The sequence below is a fragment of the Phacochoerus africanus genome, chromosome 11 (assembly GCF_016906955.1).
Source record: "Phacochoerus africanus isolate WHEZ1 chromosome 11, ROS_Pafr_v1, whole genome shotgun sequence".
Taxonomy (NCBI): domain Eukaryota; kingdom Metazoa; phylum Chordata; class Mammalia; order Artiodactyla; family Suidae; genus Phacochoerus; species Phacochoerus africanus.
The window spans coordinates 43845448-43864428 of record NC_062554.1 but is presented as its reverse complement, the minus strand read 5'-3'; the positions used below and the strand labels follow the sequence as shown (position 1 = coordinate 43864428).

General features: G+C 55.9%; 3 protein-coding genes across 3 annotated transcripts; 2 read left to right on the top strand and 1 right to left on the bottom strand.

Annotated features, from left to right (window-relative positions):
* The first annotated feature begins 812 nt into the window (after window positions 1–812).
* APOA1 (apolipoprotein A1) lies at window positions 813–2918 on the top strand. The gene is given in 5 exon segments (XM_047752063.1): window positions 813–989; window positions 1162–1224; window positions 1406–1559; window positions 2177–2432; window positions 2434–2918. Coding segments are annotated over 4 exon segments (798 nt in total). The 5' UTR covers window positions 813–989; window positions 1162–1181; the 3' UTR covers window positions 2779–2918.
* Window positions 2919–5771: 2853 nt separating this feature from the next.
* Window positions 5772–8101, bottom strand: APOC3 (apolipoprotein C3). The gene is made up of 4 exons (XM_047753791.1): window positions 8060–8101; window positions 7365–7432; window positions 7095–7218; window positions 5772–6046 (listed from the first exon to the last, which is right to left on the bottom strand). Exons 2-4 carry the CDS (start codon window positions 7417–7419, stop codon window positions 5935–5937), a joined length of 291 nt encoding a protein of 96 aa, XP_047609747.1. The 5' UTR covers window positions 7420–7432; window positions 8060–8101; the 3' UTR covers window positions 5772–5934.
* A 7086-nt stretch (window positions 8102–15187) lies between these two features.
* Window positions 15188–17568, top strand: APOA4 (apolipoprotein A4). Its single transcript, XM_047753793.1, has 3 exons — window positions 15188–15327; window positions 15569–15695; window positions 16439–17568. Exons 1-3 carry the CDS (start codon window positions 15279–15281, stop codon window positions 17409–17411), a joined length of 1149 nt encoding a protein of 382 aa, XP_047609749.1. The 5' UTR covers window positions 15188–15278; the 3' UTR covers window positions 17412–17568.
* Window positions 17569–18981: the final 1413 nt, after the last annotated feature.

Below are 18981 nucleotides of genomic sequence, written 5' to 3'. Positions count from 1 at the left end.
TGAGAAACCAGGCCCTTGCCACCAGCAGTCCAGAGGCCTTTCCCTAAGGCTGGTGTCCATTCTCATTGGTGTGGGATCCAATATCGAGATGAACAAGGCAAGATCTATGCATGCCATTTAAGGGACTGTCCTTTATTCTGAGATTATACCCTGCTTTAGTGTTAAAAAAAAACTTTTTTAAATTTTAATTGTTTTGGAGAAAAAAAAAAAAAGCCTGTTCTTTTTTTGAAGTGCTGGTCACAATAGACGGTAGGGTTTGGATCCGGTCGGGGGCGATGGTGGGTAAGATTTTTAACATGACAAAATGAAACGTCAGCAGCTGCGTGTTGGTCTCTAGAATTTGTCTGGAAACGTTCGAGGTCTCAGACGTCTCAAAGCCTGGGAGCTACTGAGCGCTCTCCCCTGCGCAGGCAGCGTCCTAGCCCAGGGATCCAGGAAGGAGGTCGAGGGCCTGGGAGGAGGTGGGGACGGGAGCTGGGACAGCACTGGTGAGAGGACCGACTGCTGCTGTGTGAGATGGGGGCAGGGTGGGGGTGAGATAATCTCCCTGGAATGCGAGGGGACCGCAGGGGAGGACATGGCCTGAGCCGAGGAGTCCCAGCCATCCCTGGCAGCTCGTGCGTTTTTCTTCCTTCCTGCCTCTCGCCTGCTGTGCTGGCACAATGGACAATGGCGGGAACACAGCCACCAGCAAGAAGGGGCCAGCTGACCCCGACTCTGGGGACCTGCAAGCCCGCACCCACCCCCTCCCACCCCCGCGTGAACCCTTGATCCCTGGCTCTGCAGCCCCCACAGCTTCCTGTTTGCCCGATGTATTTGCCCGGCTCCAGGGACAAAGCTGATCCTTGAACTCTAAGTTCCACATCTCCAGGACCAGTGAGCGGCGGCAAGGCCTGGGCTGGGCTTATCAGCCTCCCAGCCCAGCCCCTGCTTGGCGGCATAAATAGGCCAGAGGAGACCGGGCGGTCAGAGACCGCTGGCGCATCGAGGTGAGTGCTGCAACTTGCTCAGGTTACCCTGGCTTCCCCCAGCTCTAGGCACTGGGAGCTCAGGCCCTGGGATCCCAGCTCCAGCCTCTGCCCTGGGGCACTGGACCCCTGGCCCTCTCCCTCTCTGTGCCCCGCCTCCTCCTGCACTCAGCCGGCCCCTCTTCTCCTCCAGGTCACCCACGTCCCTTCAGGATGAAAGCCGTGGTGCTGACCTTGGCTGTGCTCTTCCTCACAGGTAGGTGCCCCCAACCTAGGGAGCCAACCTTCGGGGGTGTCTTCTGCCTGAACCCCTGCAGTCCACCCTCCTGAGCATGGGGAGCAGAATTTCTCCCTCCTGCCCTTCTCCGCTGCCTGGCATTTCAGCTCAGATCCTGACCCGGAGCTGGCCTGATCTGGGTCTTCCCTCCCACCCCCAGGGAGCCAGGCTCGGCATTTCTGGCAGCAAGATGACCCCCAGTCACCCTGGGATCGGGTGAAGGATTTTGCCACCGTGTATGTGGATGCGATCAAAGACAGTGGCAGAGATTATGTGGCCCAGTTTGAAGCCTCCGCTTTGGGAAAACACCTCAAGTAAGGACCCTGGGGCCTAGGGCAGGGGTAGGGGGTGCCGGTGCTGGGGATGGGGTGGAGAGGCCTGTGAGAAGCAGCAGCCAGATTGGCCGAATCCCCACTGCTATTTGATGGGCCCCATAGAAGACCTGGATGGAAGAGAGGAGTGGGCTCCCCATGCAGGGTCACCTCCGCTTAGCAGGGCTGCCCAGTCAGTATCTACAGCACCTCACTCTGCCTGCAGGTGCAACAGGTCCATTCGTCCTAACTCCCCTCCTCTGCTCCTGCCAGTAGCAGGGACAGCTGTCTTCAGAGAGGAGAATGGGCTGGAAGGGTAGAGACCAGGTCCTTAAAAGGACTGGCTTCAGGGACAGACAGGACTGGGCACCAAACGCAGCTCCTCGGTCTATCTGGTCGATGGGGTGCAGTGTGGTGGCGGGTGTGTGGGTGTGTGTTGGGGGGGGGGGGTGATGGAGAGAAGCTAGGCTGAGGGTCTGGCCCCAGCAACCACACTTTCAGGGGCACATGTGCCCGGTCTCACCCCAGCCAAGCTGGGGTGCTGGGGTTCCAGCTCCAGAGGTGCCCACGGTGCCACCCGGGAGGCCTGCCCTGAGCCCTCCTCTCTCTCTTCCCTTTAGCCTGAAACTCCTGGACAACTGGGACAGCCTGGGCAGCACGTTCACCAAGGTGCGTGAGCAGCTGGGCCCAGTGACCCAGGAGTTCTGGGACAACCTGGAAAAGGAGACCGAGGCGCTGCGGCAGGAGATGAGCAAGGACCTGGAGGAGGTGAAGCAGAAGGTGCAGCCCTACCTGGACGACTTCCAGAACAAGTGGCATGAGGAGATGGAGACGTACCGCCAGAAGATGGCGCCGCTGGGCGCCGAGTTCCGCGAGGGGCGCGCGCCAGAAGGTGCAGGAGCTGCAGGAGAAGCTGAGCCCGCTGGCCGAGGAGCTCCGCGACCGCCTGCGCGCCCACGTGGAGGCGCTGCGCCAGCAGCTGGCGCCCTACAGCGACGACCTGCGCCAGCGCATGGCCGCCCGCTTCGAGGCGCTCAAGGAGGGCAGCGGCAGCCTGGCCGAGTACCAGGCCAAGGCCCAGGCGCAGCTGAAAGCGCTGGGCGAGAAGGCCAAGCCGGCGCTGGAGGACCTCCGCCAGGGCCTGCTGCCCGTGCTGGAGAACCTCAAGGTCAGCATCCTGGCCGCCATCGACGAGGCCTCCAAGAAGCTGAACGCCCAGTGAGACGCCCTCCGCCCGCGCTCCCCTCGCCATCAGTTCGGCTTCTTGGAATAAGCAGTTCCGGAGCAGGACTCTTGTGATGGGTTGTATGTTTTTTGTGAAGCTTCGATGTTGATTTTTAAACAATAAAAAGTTCTCCAAAACCCAGAAAATTGTCTTTGGGGAGACTGGGGTGGGGAGGGGGTGCGTTGGCGAAGTCGCCCGGAGCGCGGGCGCAGCCCGGGGCAGGAACTTCCCGGTCCATGATCCACTGGAGGCATCAGCTCTGAAGACAAGTCTCTCAGAGCTTTAATGGTGGAGGACCTGCTAAGCCCCGGGGCTCAGGGGTGAGGCAGTAAACTCTCTTTCCTAAGGAGGCCCGAACAGAAGGGAAATAATAGAGAAGCAGGCAAAGTCACAGATAATCCAATGCCAGTGCCGGGAAAGCCTCAGACGAGAAGTACTGGCTGGAGTTCCCGTGTTGGCTCAGCCAAACGAATCTGACTGGCATCCATGAGGACGCAGGTTCGCTCCGTGGCCTTGCCCAGTGGGTGAAGGATCTGGCGTTGCTGTGAGCTGTGGTATAGGTCGCAGACTCGGCTCTGGATCTGTTGTGGCTATGGCTTAGGCCAGGGGCTGCAGCTCTGATTCAACCTGGGTCCTCCATATGCTGAGGGTGCGGCCCTAAAAAGACAAAAAAAAAAAAAAAAAGTACTGGCTTTGCTGGGAAAAGTGGTTCCCAGTTACTGGGCTTTTTCCAGGGGCAGAGGAGAGGAGCCTCCCCCAGCCCTCCTGCTCTAGGACAACTGAGGTGGACAGACCTCAAGGAGCCACTAGGAAAGACAGGCAAGTTCAAACGAAGGTCTTGGCACTTGCTCCTTATGTATTTATTTATTTATTTATGGCCATGCATGCAGCATGCAGAAGTTCCCAGGCCAAGGATGGAGCCTGCGACCAGAGCCACCACAGTGAGGACACTGGATCCTTAACTCCCTGAGCCACCAGGGAACTCCTCCTTTCATAGCTCAAAAAATGCTTTGACGCTTCCTTTTCCCTTTTTTACAAGGGCCTCGTGCCACTCCTCACACACTACCCTGCCTGGAAACTGTTTCCTCAGGCCCAGCTGTGCCCACCAGCTGTTCCACCCTCAGGGCTCCAGCCCTGCCAGCCCCTCTGTCTGCCAGCTCTGGCCTAAGTCCGAAAAATAATCACCCCCTCTGGCAAGTAATTAGCACATTTTTATTTCCAGGATGTTTCATATCCATCATCTCACTGTATCCTTCCCAAAATCCTAGGTAGACTACCATTCAGTGGTATGAGTGGGGAAGCCGGAGCTTGGAAACATGAAGTCACTTCCAAGGCTGAAGAGCAGGATAGGCTTGGTTGCCCATTTTAGACCCATCTGCTCCTGGGCATCCATGATTTTTTTTTTTAAGTGTGTGGCTAGGCAGTCAAGTTCGTATGGGCTTGAGTGTTCACAGCCAGCCCTCTTCATGCTCAGCTATGTTCACCCCCGTGTGCACGCGTGTGGCCTCACAGATCTGCAAAGCTCTGGGCGGTGCATCCATGGAGCCTCCCTCTCCCTCTCCGCTCAGAGCATTTCTCTTCTGCTGCTGGAGGATCTACCCCTCCCACAGATCCAGTGTACTTGACGGCACTTGGATAAAGCAGTGGGCTTCTTCTTCTTTTTTTTTTTTTTTTTTGGTCTTTTTAGGGCTGCACCCACGGCATATGGAGGTTCCCAGGCTAGGGGTCCAATCAGAGCTATAGCTGCTGGCCTACACCAGAGCTCACAGCAACGTCGTATCCTTGACCCACTGAGTGAGGCCAGGGATCAAATCTTCGTCCTCATGGATACCAGCCAGGTTTGTCGGAGTCATGACGGGAACTCCAGGAGTGGACTTTTTAGTTCCTCGTCATCCTGAGCTACACTAGGTGTCAAGCCCAGGTTTGGGTGAGAACATTTTCCAGGTAAGGGTGCAAGAATCTCTGGACAAGTGGGCCCCGAAGAGAAGCCCAGGTCAATTTCCAAAGAGAAAAGCAGATGTCTCTCAGTGGGGCTGGAGGTCCTGATGCCACCAAGATCTGTCAAGGGGCCCTCTGACACCTGGCATGGGAGTAACTAAAGGCTTTTCCTGTCAGCTGAGCAGAACATGGGCAGCTGTCTGGGCTTGAGGTCCAGTTCTGCCATTGCTGACTCAGTGACATTGAACAAGTGGCTTCACCTTTCTGAGCCTTGGTCTTGACATTGGAAGGGTGGAGGGCTGCTCAAGTAGTCTGTGGTTCTGGAACTCTCTGATGTGAACATCTGCTGGGTGGTGAGGACACAAGGAATGCAGCCTGTGTTGGTGACCTTGGGTTCCCTCTTAGTTCCCAGGACACTGCCCTCCCCCTCCAATCCTGATCCCTAAGGGACAATCAGCTCAGCCTATAGTGACAATGGCAGCCGTTTACCAGGTGCCTTTGATGTGCCAGGTGCTGTGCACGGACTCATTTCCTTCATCCTCAAAAAACTGACGGTGGTGGGGGTATTATTAGGCCCATTTTACAGACGACAAACTGAGGTTGATATGAAGTGATGGAGCCAAGACCAGAGCCCGGTGGTATCTTACTTCAAGCACTCCCCCATCAGCCTCCTTCCCTCGGGCGGCCCAGGTAGTCAGCTCCAGAATTTTGATGTGCACATACAGTCTCAATTTTGATGATGAGATAAAAATGCCACGTGCGGTGCCTGGCATGGGGCACACACTCGAGTCCTGTTGCCCAGCCCTTGACAGTTTTATCAAAGTCTTGCCAAACCTCTTAGCCCCTTTGCTCCTCCACGCAAACCGCTTGAGGCTGGCAGGGTAGATAGGGTCATTTCCCCCTCGCAGATGAAGTCACTCAGGCCCAGACTGCAGCCAGCTGCTGAGAGCTGGCTCGGGCACCAGCCCCAGGCCTCTCTGAGTTGGAGTCAGCCCGGAGCCTGCCCGTTCCCACACCAACATACATAACACGTGTGGGACACGCCACTTATGGCAGTTTCTCATCCAGCTTTATTGGAAGGCCAGGTCTGGGGTGGGATGGGAGGGCATCAAGGCTGTTGTCCCTTTCAAGGGAATTTTGGGGACAGTCCTGGGAGGCTGCAGGACCCAGGCTGTTGGCAGGAAGGCTGGGCAGACAGACGGGGATATCGAGATCTCAGCTGGAAGACGGTTCGGGCTTGGGGGTAGAATCCCAGAAGTCGGTGAACTTGCCCTTGAACGTGCTCCAGTAGTCTTTCAGGGAGCTGATACTGTCGGTTACCCAGCCCCTGGGGGGTCAAATCAGTGAGCGGAGCACAAAGGGTGGGGTGAGAGCTGGTCCCTGGGCAGCGGCCACCACGGGGCGCCTATCACATCCCCACCGCCTCTCCCCTCACGCTCTCATCAACACCCCGAGGCCTCAGGCAGGAACCCCCTACAGCGGCCACCCAGGACGAGAGGCCAAAAGTGGTGATGGGACCGCCAGCAAGTGCAACCCATTGTTTCTCCAGGTGGAGGCAGACCTTTGTGCCACCACAGGTCTGGGGCAAGCGGGACAGGAGTGATTGGTGGGGAGACGTGTAAGGGCAGGACTGTCATTCTAGTCTAGGTACAGGACGCCCCCTAGGGTTGTACATCCTGGTGGCTCCGGGGGGAGTGAGGTAGAGAGAAGCAGTCTCTTTTTGGGGAAGATATCAGAGGATGGATTAGCTGCAGGAGCAGGGGCAGGTCACTTGGTTACGTGAGACTTGGTTTTCTCATCTGCAAAATGGGGGGAGTAATACCCAGTCCTCGTTGCACAGCTGCTTCTGGGGACTGAGAACCGCCGCGGATGCCTCTGCCATGGAAGCGCCGGCCAAGGCGGGTGGTGTGGAGGTGGGACGGGGCTTGGGGAGAGGAGGGGGCTCGCGGGCTGGTGGCGGGGGGTGGGACGGGAAGGGCCGAATCTGCTCACACGGGCCCAGGGCTTGGAACAGGTAGACACAGACACACACACACACACACACACCCGCACACCCGCCCCCCCCTCCCCCCGACACGGCTGAAACTGGGTCCTGTGGGCCCCCCAAGCCAGAGCTCCAGCCGGACAATCAGAAAGGAAAGTGGAATTGCGGGCTGAGTGGCCATCCTCAGAGCCAGGCGGGGCGCAGAGGGAGAAAGGAGGGAGACAGAGGGGGAAGAGGAGATAAGGCCCCCCTCCACCATCCCTCCCTGTGAGGGAGCCTGTTTGCAGACAGAACGGAGGCTCAGAGAGGCACAGGTCTTGGGTGGGCAGGCGGGAGCCCCCGCCCGCCGCCCTGGCTCCCCCGAGTCAAGGGCAGGGGAGGAAGGGCCTACCTGGCCTGCTGGGCCACCTCGGACTCCTTCACGCTGGTCAGCGCGTCCTGGGCGGTCCTGGTGGCCTGCTTCACATAGTCCTGCATTTTGTCCAGAAGGGAGGTGTCCTCGGCCTCGATAGCCTCTGTGAGGACAAGGGGGCAGAGTGGGGCGGACCAGCCTCTGGGGGACCCCTGGAGACCCACCAGGGCCCAGCATCCCCAAGCCACCTCCCAAGGGCAGATGGCTGCCCCCTCCCCGCCCCCAGCCCTGACCCCACCAGCTGCTTACGGGCACAGGCCAGGAGCACCAGGAGAGCAGCGACAAGAAGGACCCGGGGCTGCATGGCGCCTTTGTTCCTGCAGGGAAGGCTCCTGTGAGGGGTGCCTCAAGTCCCCCCACCACCGCTGGGACCTCCCCGGGGAGGCCCAGTGGCCCCTAAGGTGGGACCTGAGCTGGGTCAGGCCAGGAAGAGAAAGGGCCTGTCCCCGAACTAATGTGGGTGAAGCGAAGGGTTTTCAGATGGGGGATTTGCAAGGACCCAGGCCGGAGACAAAGTGTGGCATGGAGCAGAAAACCCACCAGACCAGGAATCAAGACAGCTGGTTTCAGGCTGGGTTTCTGCCACTAACATGCCACGTGACCTTGGGTGGCTTTCTGCCTCCTCTAGGCCTCAGTTTTTCTGCCTGGGGTGGGACGGGGGTGTCTACGGCTTCTTTCAGTCCTAAACAGGCAGAATGCACAGGAAACGAACCAGTTCCAGCCCCAGCTTGGCTACTGCGCTCTACGGGTTTGGGCAGGTGACCTTCCCCACGGACCTCCGTTTCCCCAGATGCCTTTGTAGGGAACACTCACCAAGCGGTGAGGCTTCCTCGCTTCTAGCAAGCCCTTCTCCAGGCTTCACTGCTGGGCGGGGCAGCGACCCCAGCCTGCCCCTCTCCAACCTACTCCCCCTCGCCTCCCCCGCTACTCCCAGGGGCCGTTACCTGGAGCAGCTGCTTCTCGGAATGAACTGAGTAGGCAGACAAGCGGGTTCTGACCTGCTTTATATTGTCTCCAGGGCAGCAGGCACTGAGGGCCCAGTGAGCTGGGCAAAGGTCACCTGCTGATCAATCTAGGTCAAGGCCTGAGGCAGGGTAGCCAGAGGCAGCCAGGTCTGCTGGGTGTTGGGAAATCTCTAGAAAGCTGCAGGTGCCCACACTGCTCTCCTGTCAATGCTGCAGCCTAGCGGGCTCAGGACTTGGGGGTGGATGGGCTTGGAGAGACCCCATTCCTTCTGGGCAGCCTGGCTCTCCACCTCAGCCCTTCCCACATGGGTGCCAGACCCTTCCCACCCACCCCCAAGCCCTGCTAGCAGCGTAGAAGAAGGGGCGAGAGCGTGATTGGCTTCTTTGGACTTGGGAACAACACAGTGGCTTGGGATGAGGTGTCTAGGGCGAAGTCGCAGATGATCTAGGGGCAGAGGCTTGTGGGGGAGGGGTGCCACAGCAGGTGCACATGGCCCCCTCCCCAGCATCTCCATCTCTGGGTGCAGCTTACCCAGAAAACTCTCTGAGCTGATCCCAAAGCAGGAGGTGGTGGGAGAAGGTCAAAGGCCGCTCTGAGTCCCAGGCCTTTGTCCTTCCGCCCCCCTCCTCCTCACCTTGCCCTCTGGACTCACTGATAACACTCCCCCGGACAGGATCCGGACGCAGGGCCAAGGCCCTCCCCAAACTGGGGCAGCCAGGATCGATTCCCAGGGCTGAGTGCCTCTCCCCTCAGGCCTCAGCTCGGAAATAGCTGCCGACACAGTCCCCTGGCTGGGGAGGCTACTGGAAGGAACCAGGGCTGTTGCTGAGGCCATTCCAGTGAGGAGAGGGGGCACATGAGCTCTATGGGGCAGTCGGCTGTCCAGGAGAGGCCTTGGCCCTTCTCAGGGTGTGGTGTCCCCTGGGTCCACATTGGGAGCTGTAGCCTGGATGGCTTTTTTTTCTGGATGCTAAGACTTCAGAACCAGGAAATTTTATGTTCGTCTCTTTGTTTGTTTGTTTGTTTATTTTTGCTTTTTAGGGCTGCACCTGAGTCATATGGAGATTCCCAGGCTAGGGGTCCAATCGGAGCTGTAGCTGCCGGCCTACGCCACAATCACAGCAACGCAAGATTCAAGCCATGTCTGTGACCTACACCACAGCTCACGGCAACGCCGGATCCTTAACCCACTGAGTGAGGTCAAGGATTGAACTTGCATCCTTGTGGATTCTAGTCGGTTTTGTTAACCACTGAGCCACGAAGGGAACTCCCAATTTTACACTGAAACGATACCTTTGGCATTTACTTCAATGACCCAGCGCCAGAGATCTAACAGCTGAGTGTCTCAATGTTCTCCTCTGTAAAATGGGAACAGAATACCCACATGCCGGAATCATGGTGAAATGCAGATGAGATATGTACAAAGCAGCTTGTCCATGGAGGGGGCTCGAGAAGTTTCTCCTTTCTCACACACACCTGGTCCTTCCCTAGACAGCACAGTCTGAAGGCAGCAGGAGCCTCCAATGCCGAAAGCTTTTGGCAGGCAGCCATCGTCTCAGAAGGAAGCAACTAAACCCACAGTGTGACATCAGAAGCCTTTTCATCAGATGTCTTTATCTGTGACTGAGACTTGAAATTTCCCCATAGAGATTCATTCCTTTGACTTAGACCTTGTGATCTATTCAAAGCAAATAGATTCCTGTAAAATAGACATTGTTTACCCCACATTACATCTAAGAAAGCTAACGCAGGGCCAGAGACATGCCCAAGAGCCCATAGCCCATCAGTGATAGGGCTGGGAACCAGAATCCAGGTCTTCAAATACCCACGGTGGTATGCAAGAACCTGGACAGATGAAATCCTTGGGGATTTGTCAGTTACTCATATCTCAGAGTGCATTGGTTTCAGATCTCTTCCTGAGCACAGATTTCGGTGATGGGGGTGGGGAGGAAAATTAGGAGGTCACTGAGGATTGACCTTTGGGGAAGGTCCAAGGCAACCGTGTCCACTTCCGTCTTCTCTACTGGCCTGTTCCTGGGCCCCAGAGGTGAGGGCCACAGCAAGAATCCAGACTCCAGGCTGGGCAGGGGCCTGCTGGAATGGGCTGGCTGGACCCCTTGGCCCTGGTTCCTCCAACTCCCTTCCCATATGTGTGGAGGGTCTGAAGGAAGCCATCCCCTCGCTCCTGCACGGCAGCGAGCCGCTGAAGCCGAGGAGGTCAGGAGATGCAGCCGGAGCCCAGGTGTGAGGCTGCGCTGCAGAGAGACCACAGGCGTGTGGGCCTGGGACCTTTTCTCTTTCGAAGGGCTTGGTGCCTTCGTGTCCCAGTACCTTTCCCGCAGCTCCAGCAGGGTCTCAGAAAGCCTGTCCCAGTAAGGGTCTTCTTGGCAGCAGCCCTAGCTGCTTTGCCCTCCCTTCTCGCCCCACCTCCCACCACGGCTCCCTTGGACCAAGCAGCGTGGCTCCAGGCTTGGCCTACAGGCCATAACTGGTAGTGGGTGGGGAGGCGGAGAAGGCCTCCTGCTGGGGCCAGAAATGGTCCTCTGGGGTTGGGCCGACTCTGCTTCCACTTGGGTTCAAGGGAGGCTTTAGTGCCTGGGCCTCTGGGATCCGTGCCCCTGCTGGGCCAGACGGGGCAGCCCTGACTCAGCCCTGCCGAGGGAGGAGGTAGATGGGCCCCTGGGCTGAGAACAGCTGGGACTTGTTAGGTTGAGGAAATGGGGCCTTTCCTCTTTTTGACACATCAAGGAGAACGTTAATGGCAGGAGCTCTGCTGGGAGAGTAGAAAGAGAAGATGACCACTTCAATCACTCCTGGGGTCAAGAAGACCTCCCCAGTCACACATGTGCAGAAAGACTCCTGGGGTGCCAGGCCATTGTACGTCCTGATACCGTCCCAGAACCCTTTGCTTTGGAATCCATCTTTGCCAAAAATGTGCACGCATATTGGGGAGGCCCTGGGTCTGGTCAGGTGTAAGAAATAAAACAAGATAATTGGTCAAAGGAAAACAAAGACCCAGAAGAACTGTGCCATGTGAGTGAGTTAAATCACCTCTTTGGCGCACTCCTCATTCAGGGGGTGGCCCGCACTCGCACTCCTCCTTCGGGTGTGGATCACGGCTTTGCTTCTGCCTTAAATAAACAAACTGGCTTCTCTATGTGCTCTCCCACATGTGGTGCTATGCTTCTAATAATAAACTTTATACCTGTTTTCACAGTCTTTGGCTCCTCGAAACATTCTCGCTTTCAATAGGGGGCAAGAATCAGGGCAATTTTGCTTCTAGCCTCTAGCTGGTCTAGTGGCTGGGGTTCCTGGTTTTCACCCAGACTGCCCAGGTTCAGTTCCTGGGCAGAGAATTAAAATCTCATTCAAGTCATCACGCAGGGCTGTCTCTCCAAGATCACTGCCGGCCGGAGGCCCTGGTGCATCAAGGCCCTCTGTGCTGGAAGTTGCTCTTAGGGTCTCACCCAGAACGTTCCTCTTATAACAAGGGCCTCTCCCCTTTAGTTCTGCCCTGGGACAATGGCCAGTGTGGGGCATATATGGGGACATGTGTCCATGTGACTGCCCATCCCTGGCTAGGCCTGAGCCATTCCCTCCTGGCTCTGATCGCTGTGGGTGGACAGGAAGGTGGCTGTAGGTAATGCTGGGCTCTCAGCTTTGTCCCCTCTCTGATGATGAGGTCTGTCTGCTGTACAGAGAAGGAGACTGAGGCTCAGAAAGGGACATGCCTCACGCAGCATCACACAGGCCCTTTGTGTCCCCCAATGTGATTGTCCCCAGATTCATAGAGCCAGTTCCCGCTGGGGTGGCCGGCACAGGTGCTCAAGTAGAATCAGAAGGAGGGCTGGAGGCAGGGTCTGTTCATTCCATCAGCAGCTCACACCCTCTAAGACTGGGCACGGGGGTTCTCTTTCTCCCCCACCCTCCAGATCCATTCACAGCCTGATAGAAAACATGCCCACAGACTTTGGGAAGCACGAGCACTCTTCAATGGCATCCCACCCGCGACATGACGGGATAAAACACACCTCCTCACAGCCGTGGGCACACACAGGCCTATGCGTAGCTGCATGCCTTAGACTTGAGCCCCCAGACGGCTGAGATCGTTGCACACCTATGAGAACCCGTACGCATCCTGGCAGAGGCTCTTGGACACACGTAAAGAGAGGCAGATATTCCGACCACGTGTCCACCCCGGGCAGGTGAGACAGAGGCAAACTCTGAACCCATCACACGCTGGCAGCACCTGCCCCGCAGACTGTAAGTCCAGGAGGCCACACTCAACTGAGTGTCCTTTGTGACTCATCGCCCTTCTCATCTCTGGCCTGGGGGGAGGAATGGGGCACTGAGCACTGACCTTTGTACCCAGACCCGGCTGGACTATGCTTGACTGTGCTGGAGTGTGGTGGCGGGGCTGTCAGGAGTACAACGTGGCTCGTGCTTGATGAGCACTGACTGCATCAGGCACCATTCCCAGCATTTCAGATTAGCTCACTGAATCCTCCCAGCCCAGAAGGCACATAATATTTTATGCCCCACTGAGAAGCTCAGAGAGGTTAAGACACTTGCCTAAAGTCACACAGCATGTGGGGAGCCCAGACATGTATCCCGGGAGTCCAACTCCATCAACCGAATCTTAATAACTACTGTGAGAGGGCACAGGCTGCTGGAGGAGCTCCCTGACACTGGAGGTGACTGTGGTGGGACACAGCCCAGTAGTGGGGACTCTGCAGAAGGGTGCAAGCATCAGAAGACCTTCTAGCTGTTTTTACTCCCATGAGACATTAAGCTACTTCTGGTATAGGTAAAAATAGAGGTCAGGGAGGGATAAATTCAAATTTGGGTTTAACATATACACACTACTCCATATAAAATAGATAATAACAAGAACTTACTGTACAGCATAGGGAACTCTACTCGATAGCTTTTTTTTTTCTTTTTTGCTTTTATTTGGACCACACCTTTGGCATATGGAAGTTCCCAGGCTTGGGGCTGAATCAGAGCTACAGCTGTCAGCCTGCACCACAGCCACAGCCACACCAGATCTGAGTCATGTCTGCAACCTACACTGCAGGTCACAGCAATGCTGGGTCCTTAACCCACTGAGCGGTGCCAAGGATCGAACTCACATCCTCATGGATCATAGTTGGGTTCCTTACTGCTGAACCACAATGGGAACTCCTCTACTCAATATATTGTAATGACCTACAATGAAAAAGAACCTGAAAAAGAATATATATATATATATACACACACACACACATATATATACATACACATATACACATATATAGTTGAATCATTTTACTGTACACTTGAAAGTAATACAACATTGTAAATCAACTATACTTCGATTAAAATTTTTTTTTAAAAAATGGAGACATGCATGGGGAGTTCCCATCATGGTTCAGTGGAAACGAATCCAACTAGGAACCATGATGTTGTGGGTTCAATCCCTGGCCTAGCTCAGTGGGTCAAGGATCCGGGGTTGCCATGAGCTGTGGAGTAGGTCATACACGGCTAGGATCCTATGTGACTGTGGCTGTGGTGTAGGCGGGCAGCTGTAGCTCTGATCCGACACCTATCCTGGGAACCTCCACATGCCACAGGGACGTCCCTGAAAAGCGAGCAAGAAAGAAAGAGGACTTGGGAAGTCAGGGTTAGCATGACTCTTTCAAAGGCAGACTCCTGGAAGCCCCTCTGCGTGCCAGGCCCTGCACTCAGGGAAGGGCGCCAACAGTGCAGCATGACGGGGTCCACCTCGTAGTCACTCAAGGTGATGATCATGGTCCAGCAGAGGGGCCCAAGCCAGGGGGGCTGCATCACCTTCCTGGTGGATGTTTTCCCGTGGTTGCGTGTGTGACCTCATTTGTAGAGAAAGCTGGAAGCCCAAGCAGAAGATCTCCTGGGCACCACCTCCGGCCCCAGTCCACGGGGGAGAGGCCCCTGGGAGCCTCAGATGCTGCGATTCATCACAAGTAGACAGCTCCCACCCAGGGAGTGTGGCTGGGGAGGGGGGCAGGAGTCGGGTCTCGGGCTAGCCTGCTTGTCACCTTGCATCACGCCTGCCTGGTTACCCTCGGAGGGCTGGGCCTAACTCTGCACTCGCTGTATTCCCTGCTTTGGTCCAAATCAGGAAAATAGTAGCATTATTAACCACAATAACAACTATTTTTTAGTGCTGACTGTCAGGCAGTATACTACTCACTTCACAAGTCACATCTCATTTAACAAACCCAACAACCCCATTTTTCTTTCTCTTTTTTTTTTTCTTTTTAGAGCCATACCTGCGACATGAAAGTTCCCAAGCTAGGGGTCAAATGAGCATTGCTGCTGAGGCCTGCGCCACAGCCATAGCAACGGCAGATCCCCAATCCCTGGGGGAGGCCAGGGATCAAACCCACATCCTCACAGAGACTATGTCAGGTCTTTAACCAGCTGAATCACAACGGGAAAGTCCAACCCCATTTTTCAAAGGAGAAACAGAGGCTCAGAGCTAGGTCAAGTTGAATCACGAGACCAGGGCCGCACTTGGCAGTGGTGGGAGCTGAAGCACACGTCCAATAAACGCTTTTAACACAGGACCCCACCCACTCCACCCACCTTCCCAAAGGCGCGCTTCCTCCTGGGTGCACACTGATCAGAGCCCTGCATCTTAGCTCACTGGCCCCACTTGTGGCCCAGTCCAGAGTCTGGTGCTCAGAAATGGAATCAGGGTTGGGAGATGTGGGGGTGAGGGCCCTCCCCCCGGGGCAGACAGGAGAAAGCTGTGGACTTTGCCCCCCAACCCTGGCACAGACTCAGCTGTCACAAGGCATCTGGGGCATCAGTCCTGTGCTCAGGTGTTCCCAAGGCTTCGTTTCTCCCCCATCGAGCCCTCCCCCATTAATGCTGGGTGGGGCCCACACACAGAACAGCTGGTTCTGACTGCTGCCCAAGCCCCAGTCTCCTGCCTGCTTCCACGTTGTCTCAGGGTCACAAAAGTCCAAGAGGCCTCCTGGGAATGTGTCACCTTCCAGCGTGGAGTCACGCTGGAGAGGAAGGCCGGGAGGGCAGTCAGAGGGATTTAAATGTCTGGCTGGCTCTGAGCTTCAGTCAGTTCAAGCAGCAGCCCAGGTGAGCTGCCTGAGAACCTCTCCTCCACGGAGGACCCAGTGCAGTAAGAGACCCTTCCAGCCCAGCGGGGAGCTCAGGATGTTCCTGAAGGCTGTGGTCCTGAGCCTGGCCCTGGTGGCCGTCACCGGTGAGTAGGAGCTGCCTTGGATGGAGCTCTCAGGCACGAGAGCTGCACCAGTTGGGGGAGGGTGGAGAGTCTAGGGCCAAGGCCAGAGGACAGTGCCAAATCCCTGTCAGCCCACAGCGGGATGCAGGGGGCTGCCCAGTTGCCACCTGGCTCGCAGAGGAGCTGGCCTATTCACAGCGGTGGGCCCCTGTGAGGCGCAAGGAAGGAGGCGGATCCTCATGAATTGCTGTTTCCCACTTAGGTGCCCGGGCTGAGGTCAATGCCGACCAAGTGGCTACTGTGATGTGGGACTACTTCAGCCAGCTGGGCAGCAATGCCAAGAAGGCTGTGGAACATCTCCAGAAGTCTGAGCTCACCCAGCAGCTCAAGTAAGAGGGGCACAGAGGAGTTCCCATTGTGGCTCAGAGGGTTAAGAACCTAACTAATACCCATGGGGATGCGGGTTCGATCCCTGGTCTCACTCAGTGGATTAAGGAGCCGGTGTTGCTTGAATCTGGAGTTGCTGTGGCTGTGGCGTAGGCTGGCAGCTGCAGCTTCCATTTGACTCCTCCCCTGGGAACTTCCACAGGCCGTGGGTGCGGCCCTAAAAAGAAAAGAAACGGGGAGGGGGGGCACATCTTGCAGGGTGGGGGCTTCTTAAAGGCCCTGCAATGGGTTGGCAAGGGCTGAGCTTGGAGGCAGGAAACCTGGATTTAAGATCCCCACTACCCTGCCACCAACTCCCTGGGGCAACCCAAGGTCTCCAGACCTGGGGAATCCACGTATGCCAACAGGAAGGCAGGACTGAGTAACCCCTGCTTTAATCTTCTAGAATGTGATAAATGGCCACATCTTAGCAAAAAAGAAACTACTTCAGGTCACATGATAGATAGATACTGTGACTCAAGCTCCGGGGAGATTCAGAGACACAAGTTCAATGTAATACCTTCGTTGATTACAATCCTTTGCTCAAATCACGATTGACCAGGGGGAAAGCCACAGGGTGAACTCAGTACCCTGCACCCTCACCTGTCCTAGGCAGGTGTGTATAGGCGAGGGGTATATAAGGAGATAAGGTCCTAGGATGGAATGTCAAGCCTGACGGCGGCCCCCTGGTGTCCTTCCCCGGCAGCACTCTCTTCCAGGACAAACTTGGGGAAGTGAACACCTACACGGAGGACCTGCAGAAGAAACTGGTGCCCTTTGCCACGGAGCTGCATGAACGCCTGACCAAGGACTCAGAGAAGCTGAAGGAGGAGATTCGAAGGGAGCTGGAGGAGCTGCGAGCCCGGCTGCTGCCCCACGCTACCGAGGTGAGCCAGAAAATCGGAGACAACGTGCGCGAGCTGCAGCAGCGCCTGGGGCCCTTTACGGAGGAGCTGCGCACCCAGGTCAACACCCAGGTTCAGCAGCTGCAGCGCCAGCTGAAGCCCTACGCAGAGCGCATGGAGTCCGTGCTGCGGCAGAACATCCGCAACCTGGAGGCCTCCGTGGCACCCTATGCGGATGAGTTCAAGGCCAAGATCGATCAGAATGTGGAGGAGCTCAAGGGGAGCCTCACGCCCTATGCGGAGGAGCTCAAGGCCAAGATCGATCAGAACGTGGAGGAGCTGCGGCGCAGCCTGGCCCCCTTTGCGCAGGACGTCCAGGAGAAGCTCAACCACCAGCTGGAGGGCCTGGCCTTCCAGATGAAGAAGCAGGCGGAGGAGCTGAAGGCCAAGATCTCGGCCAATGCCGACGAGCTGCGGCAGAAGCTGGTGCCGGTGGCCGAGAACGTGCATGGCCAGCTGAAGGGCAACACGGAGGGGCTGCAGAAGTCGCTGCTGGAGCTGAGAAGCCACCTGGACCAGCAGGTGGAGGAGTTCCGCCTCAAGGTGGAGCCCTACGGGGAGACCTTCAACAAAGCTTTGGTGCAGCAGGTGGAGGATCTCAGGCAGAAGCTGGGCCCTTTGGCGGGGGACGTGGAGGGCCACCTGAGCTTCCTGGAGAAGGATCTGAGGGACAAGGTCAACACCTTCTTCAGCACCCTCAAAGAGGAGGCGAGCCAGGGCCAGAGCCAGGCCCTCCCTGCACAGGAGAAGGCGCAGGCCCCTTTGGAGGGCTGAGCTGCCCCTGGTGCGCCCACCCCACCCCTGACACCTGCCCTGCCCTGCCCCCTGTCTGTCTGTCTGTCCCAAAGCAGTTCTTGTACAAACCTAGGGATACATGTCCAGTGGACCGTGACACTACCTCTCCATACTCAATAAAGCTGCTGAGAAACTAGCCCAGTCTGGTTACCATGTGACTTCTTGGTGTTGCTGGGCTTGAGGTGAGGGCAAGCCCACTGACAGGGGGTGCTAGGAGGGACACCGAGGGCTGGGAGATGGGACTGTGGGAGGGGTTAGGGCAGGGTGTACTGAGAGAGTTGTGGGGAGAGCTCGCTAAGAGGGAGGTGGGAAAAATGTCCATGTGATCCAAAGCGGAAATACGCACCCCATGTATACTCACTTAGCCAACAAATAGTTACATTCAATTAAGTACATTCACCTTGGTGAGCAACCCTATCCACCTCCAGAACTTTCCATCTTCCCAACCGAAACTCCAGACCTATGAAACAATCGCTTTCCCCCTGTCCCCAGCCACCACCATTCTACTTTTTTCTTGATGAGTTTGCCTACTCTAGATAGTTCTTGTAAGTGGAATCATACAATAGTTGTCCTTTTGTGATCGGCTTATTTCACTTAGCACAATGTCTTCAAGGTTCATTCATGCTGTAGCAGGGATCAGTTTCCTTCTTCCTCTTCTTCTTCTTCTTTTTTTTTTTTTTTTTTTACTTTTTAAGGATGCACCCACGGCATATGGAGGTTCCCAAGCTAGGGGTCAAATTGGAGCTATAGCTGCCGGTCTACACCACAGCTTATGGCAACGCCAGATTCTTGAATCCACTGACCCAGGCCAGAGATTGAACCTGCGTCCTCACGGATCCTAGTCGGGTTCCATGCTGCTGGGCCACAATGGAAACTCCGAGTCTCCTTCTTTTTATAAGGCTGAATAACATTCCACTGTGTAGACAGACCACATTCTCTTTATTCATTCATCTCCCCATGCATACGTGGGTCATTTCCACCTTTTGGCTATTGTGAATAATGCAGCTATGCACATGGGTGTAGAAATACCTCTTCAAGTCCCTACTTTCAATTTTTCTCTGTTTGTACCCAGAAATGAGGTTGCTGGATCACACGGTAATTCTGTTTAATTTTTTGAGGCACCATATTGGTTTTTACACACACACCCCCCCCCGCAACAGTGCACAAGGATTTGTTTTTCCCCATCTTCTGCAACACTTGTTATTTTTTATTGTTGTTGTTGTTTGCTTTTTAGGGCTGCAGGTACAGCCAATAGACGTTCCCAGGCTACAGGTCAAATCTGAGCTACAGCTGCTGGCCTTCGCCACAGCCATAGCAACGCAGGCTCCGAGCTGCGTCTGTGACCTGCACCGCAGCTCACAGCAATACTGGATCCTTAACCCACTGAGCAAGGCCAGGGATTGAACCCGCATCCTCATGGACACTAGTCGGGTTTGTTACTGCTGAGCCACAATGGGAACTCCTATTGTTGTTTTCGTATTTAAAAATAGCCATCCTAATAATATTGCTAAAAACTAGAAACAAAGAAAGAAATATTCACCAGAGTTGC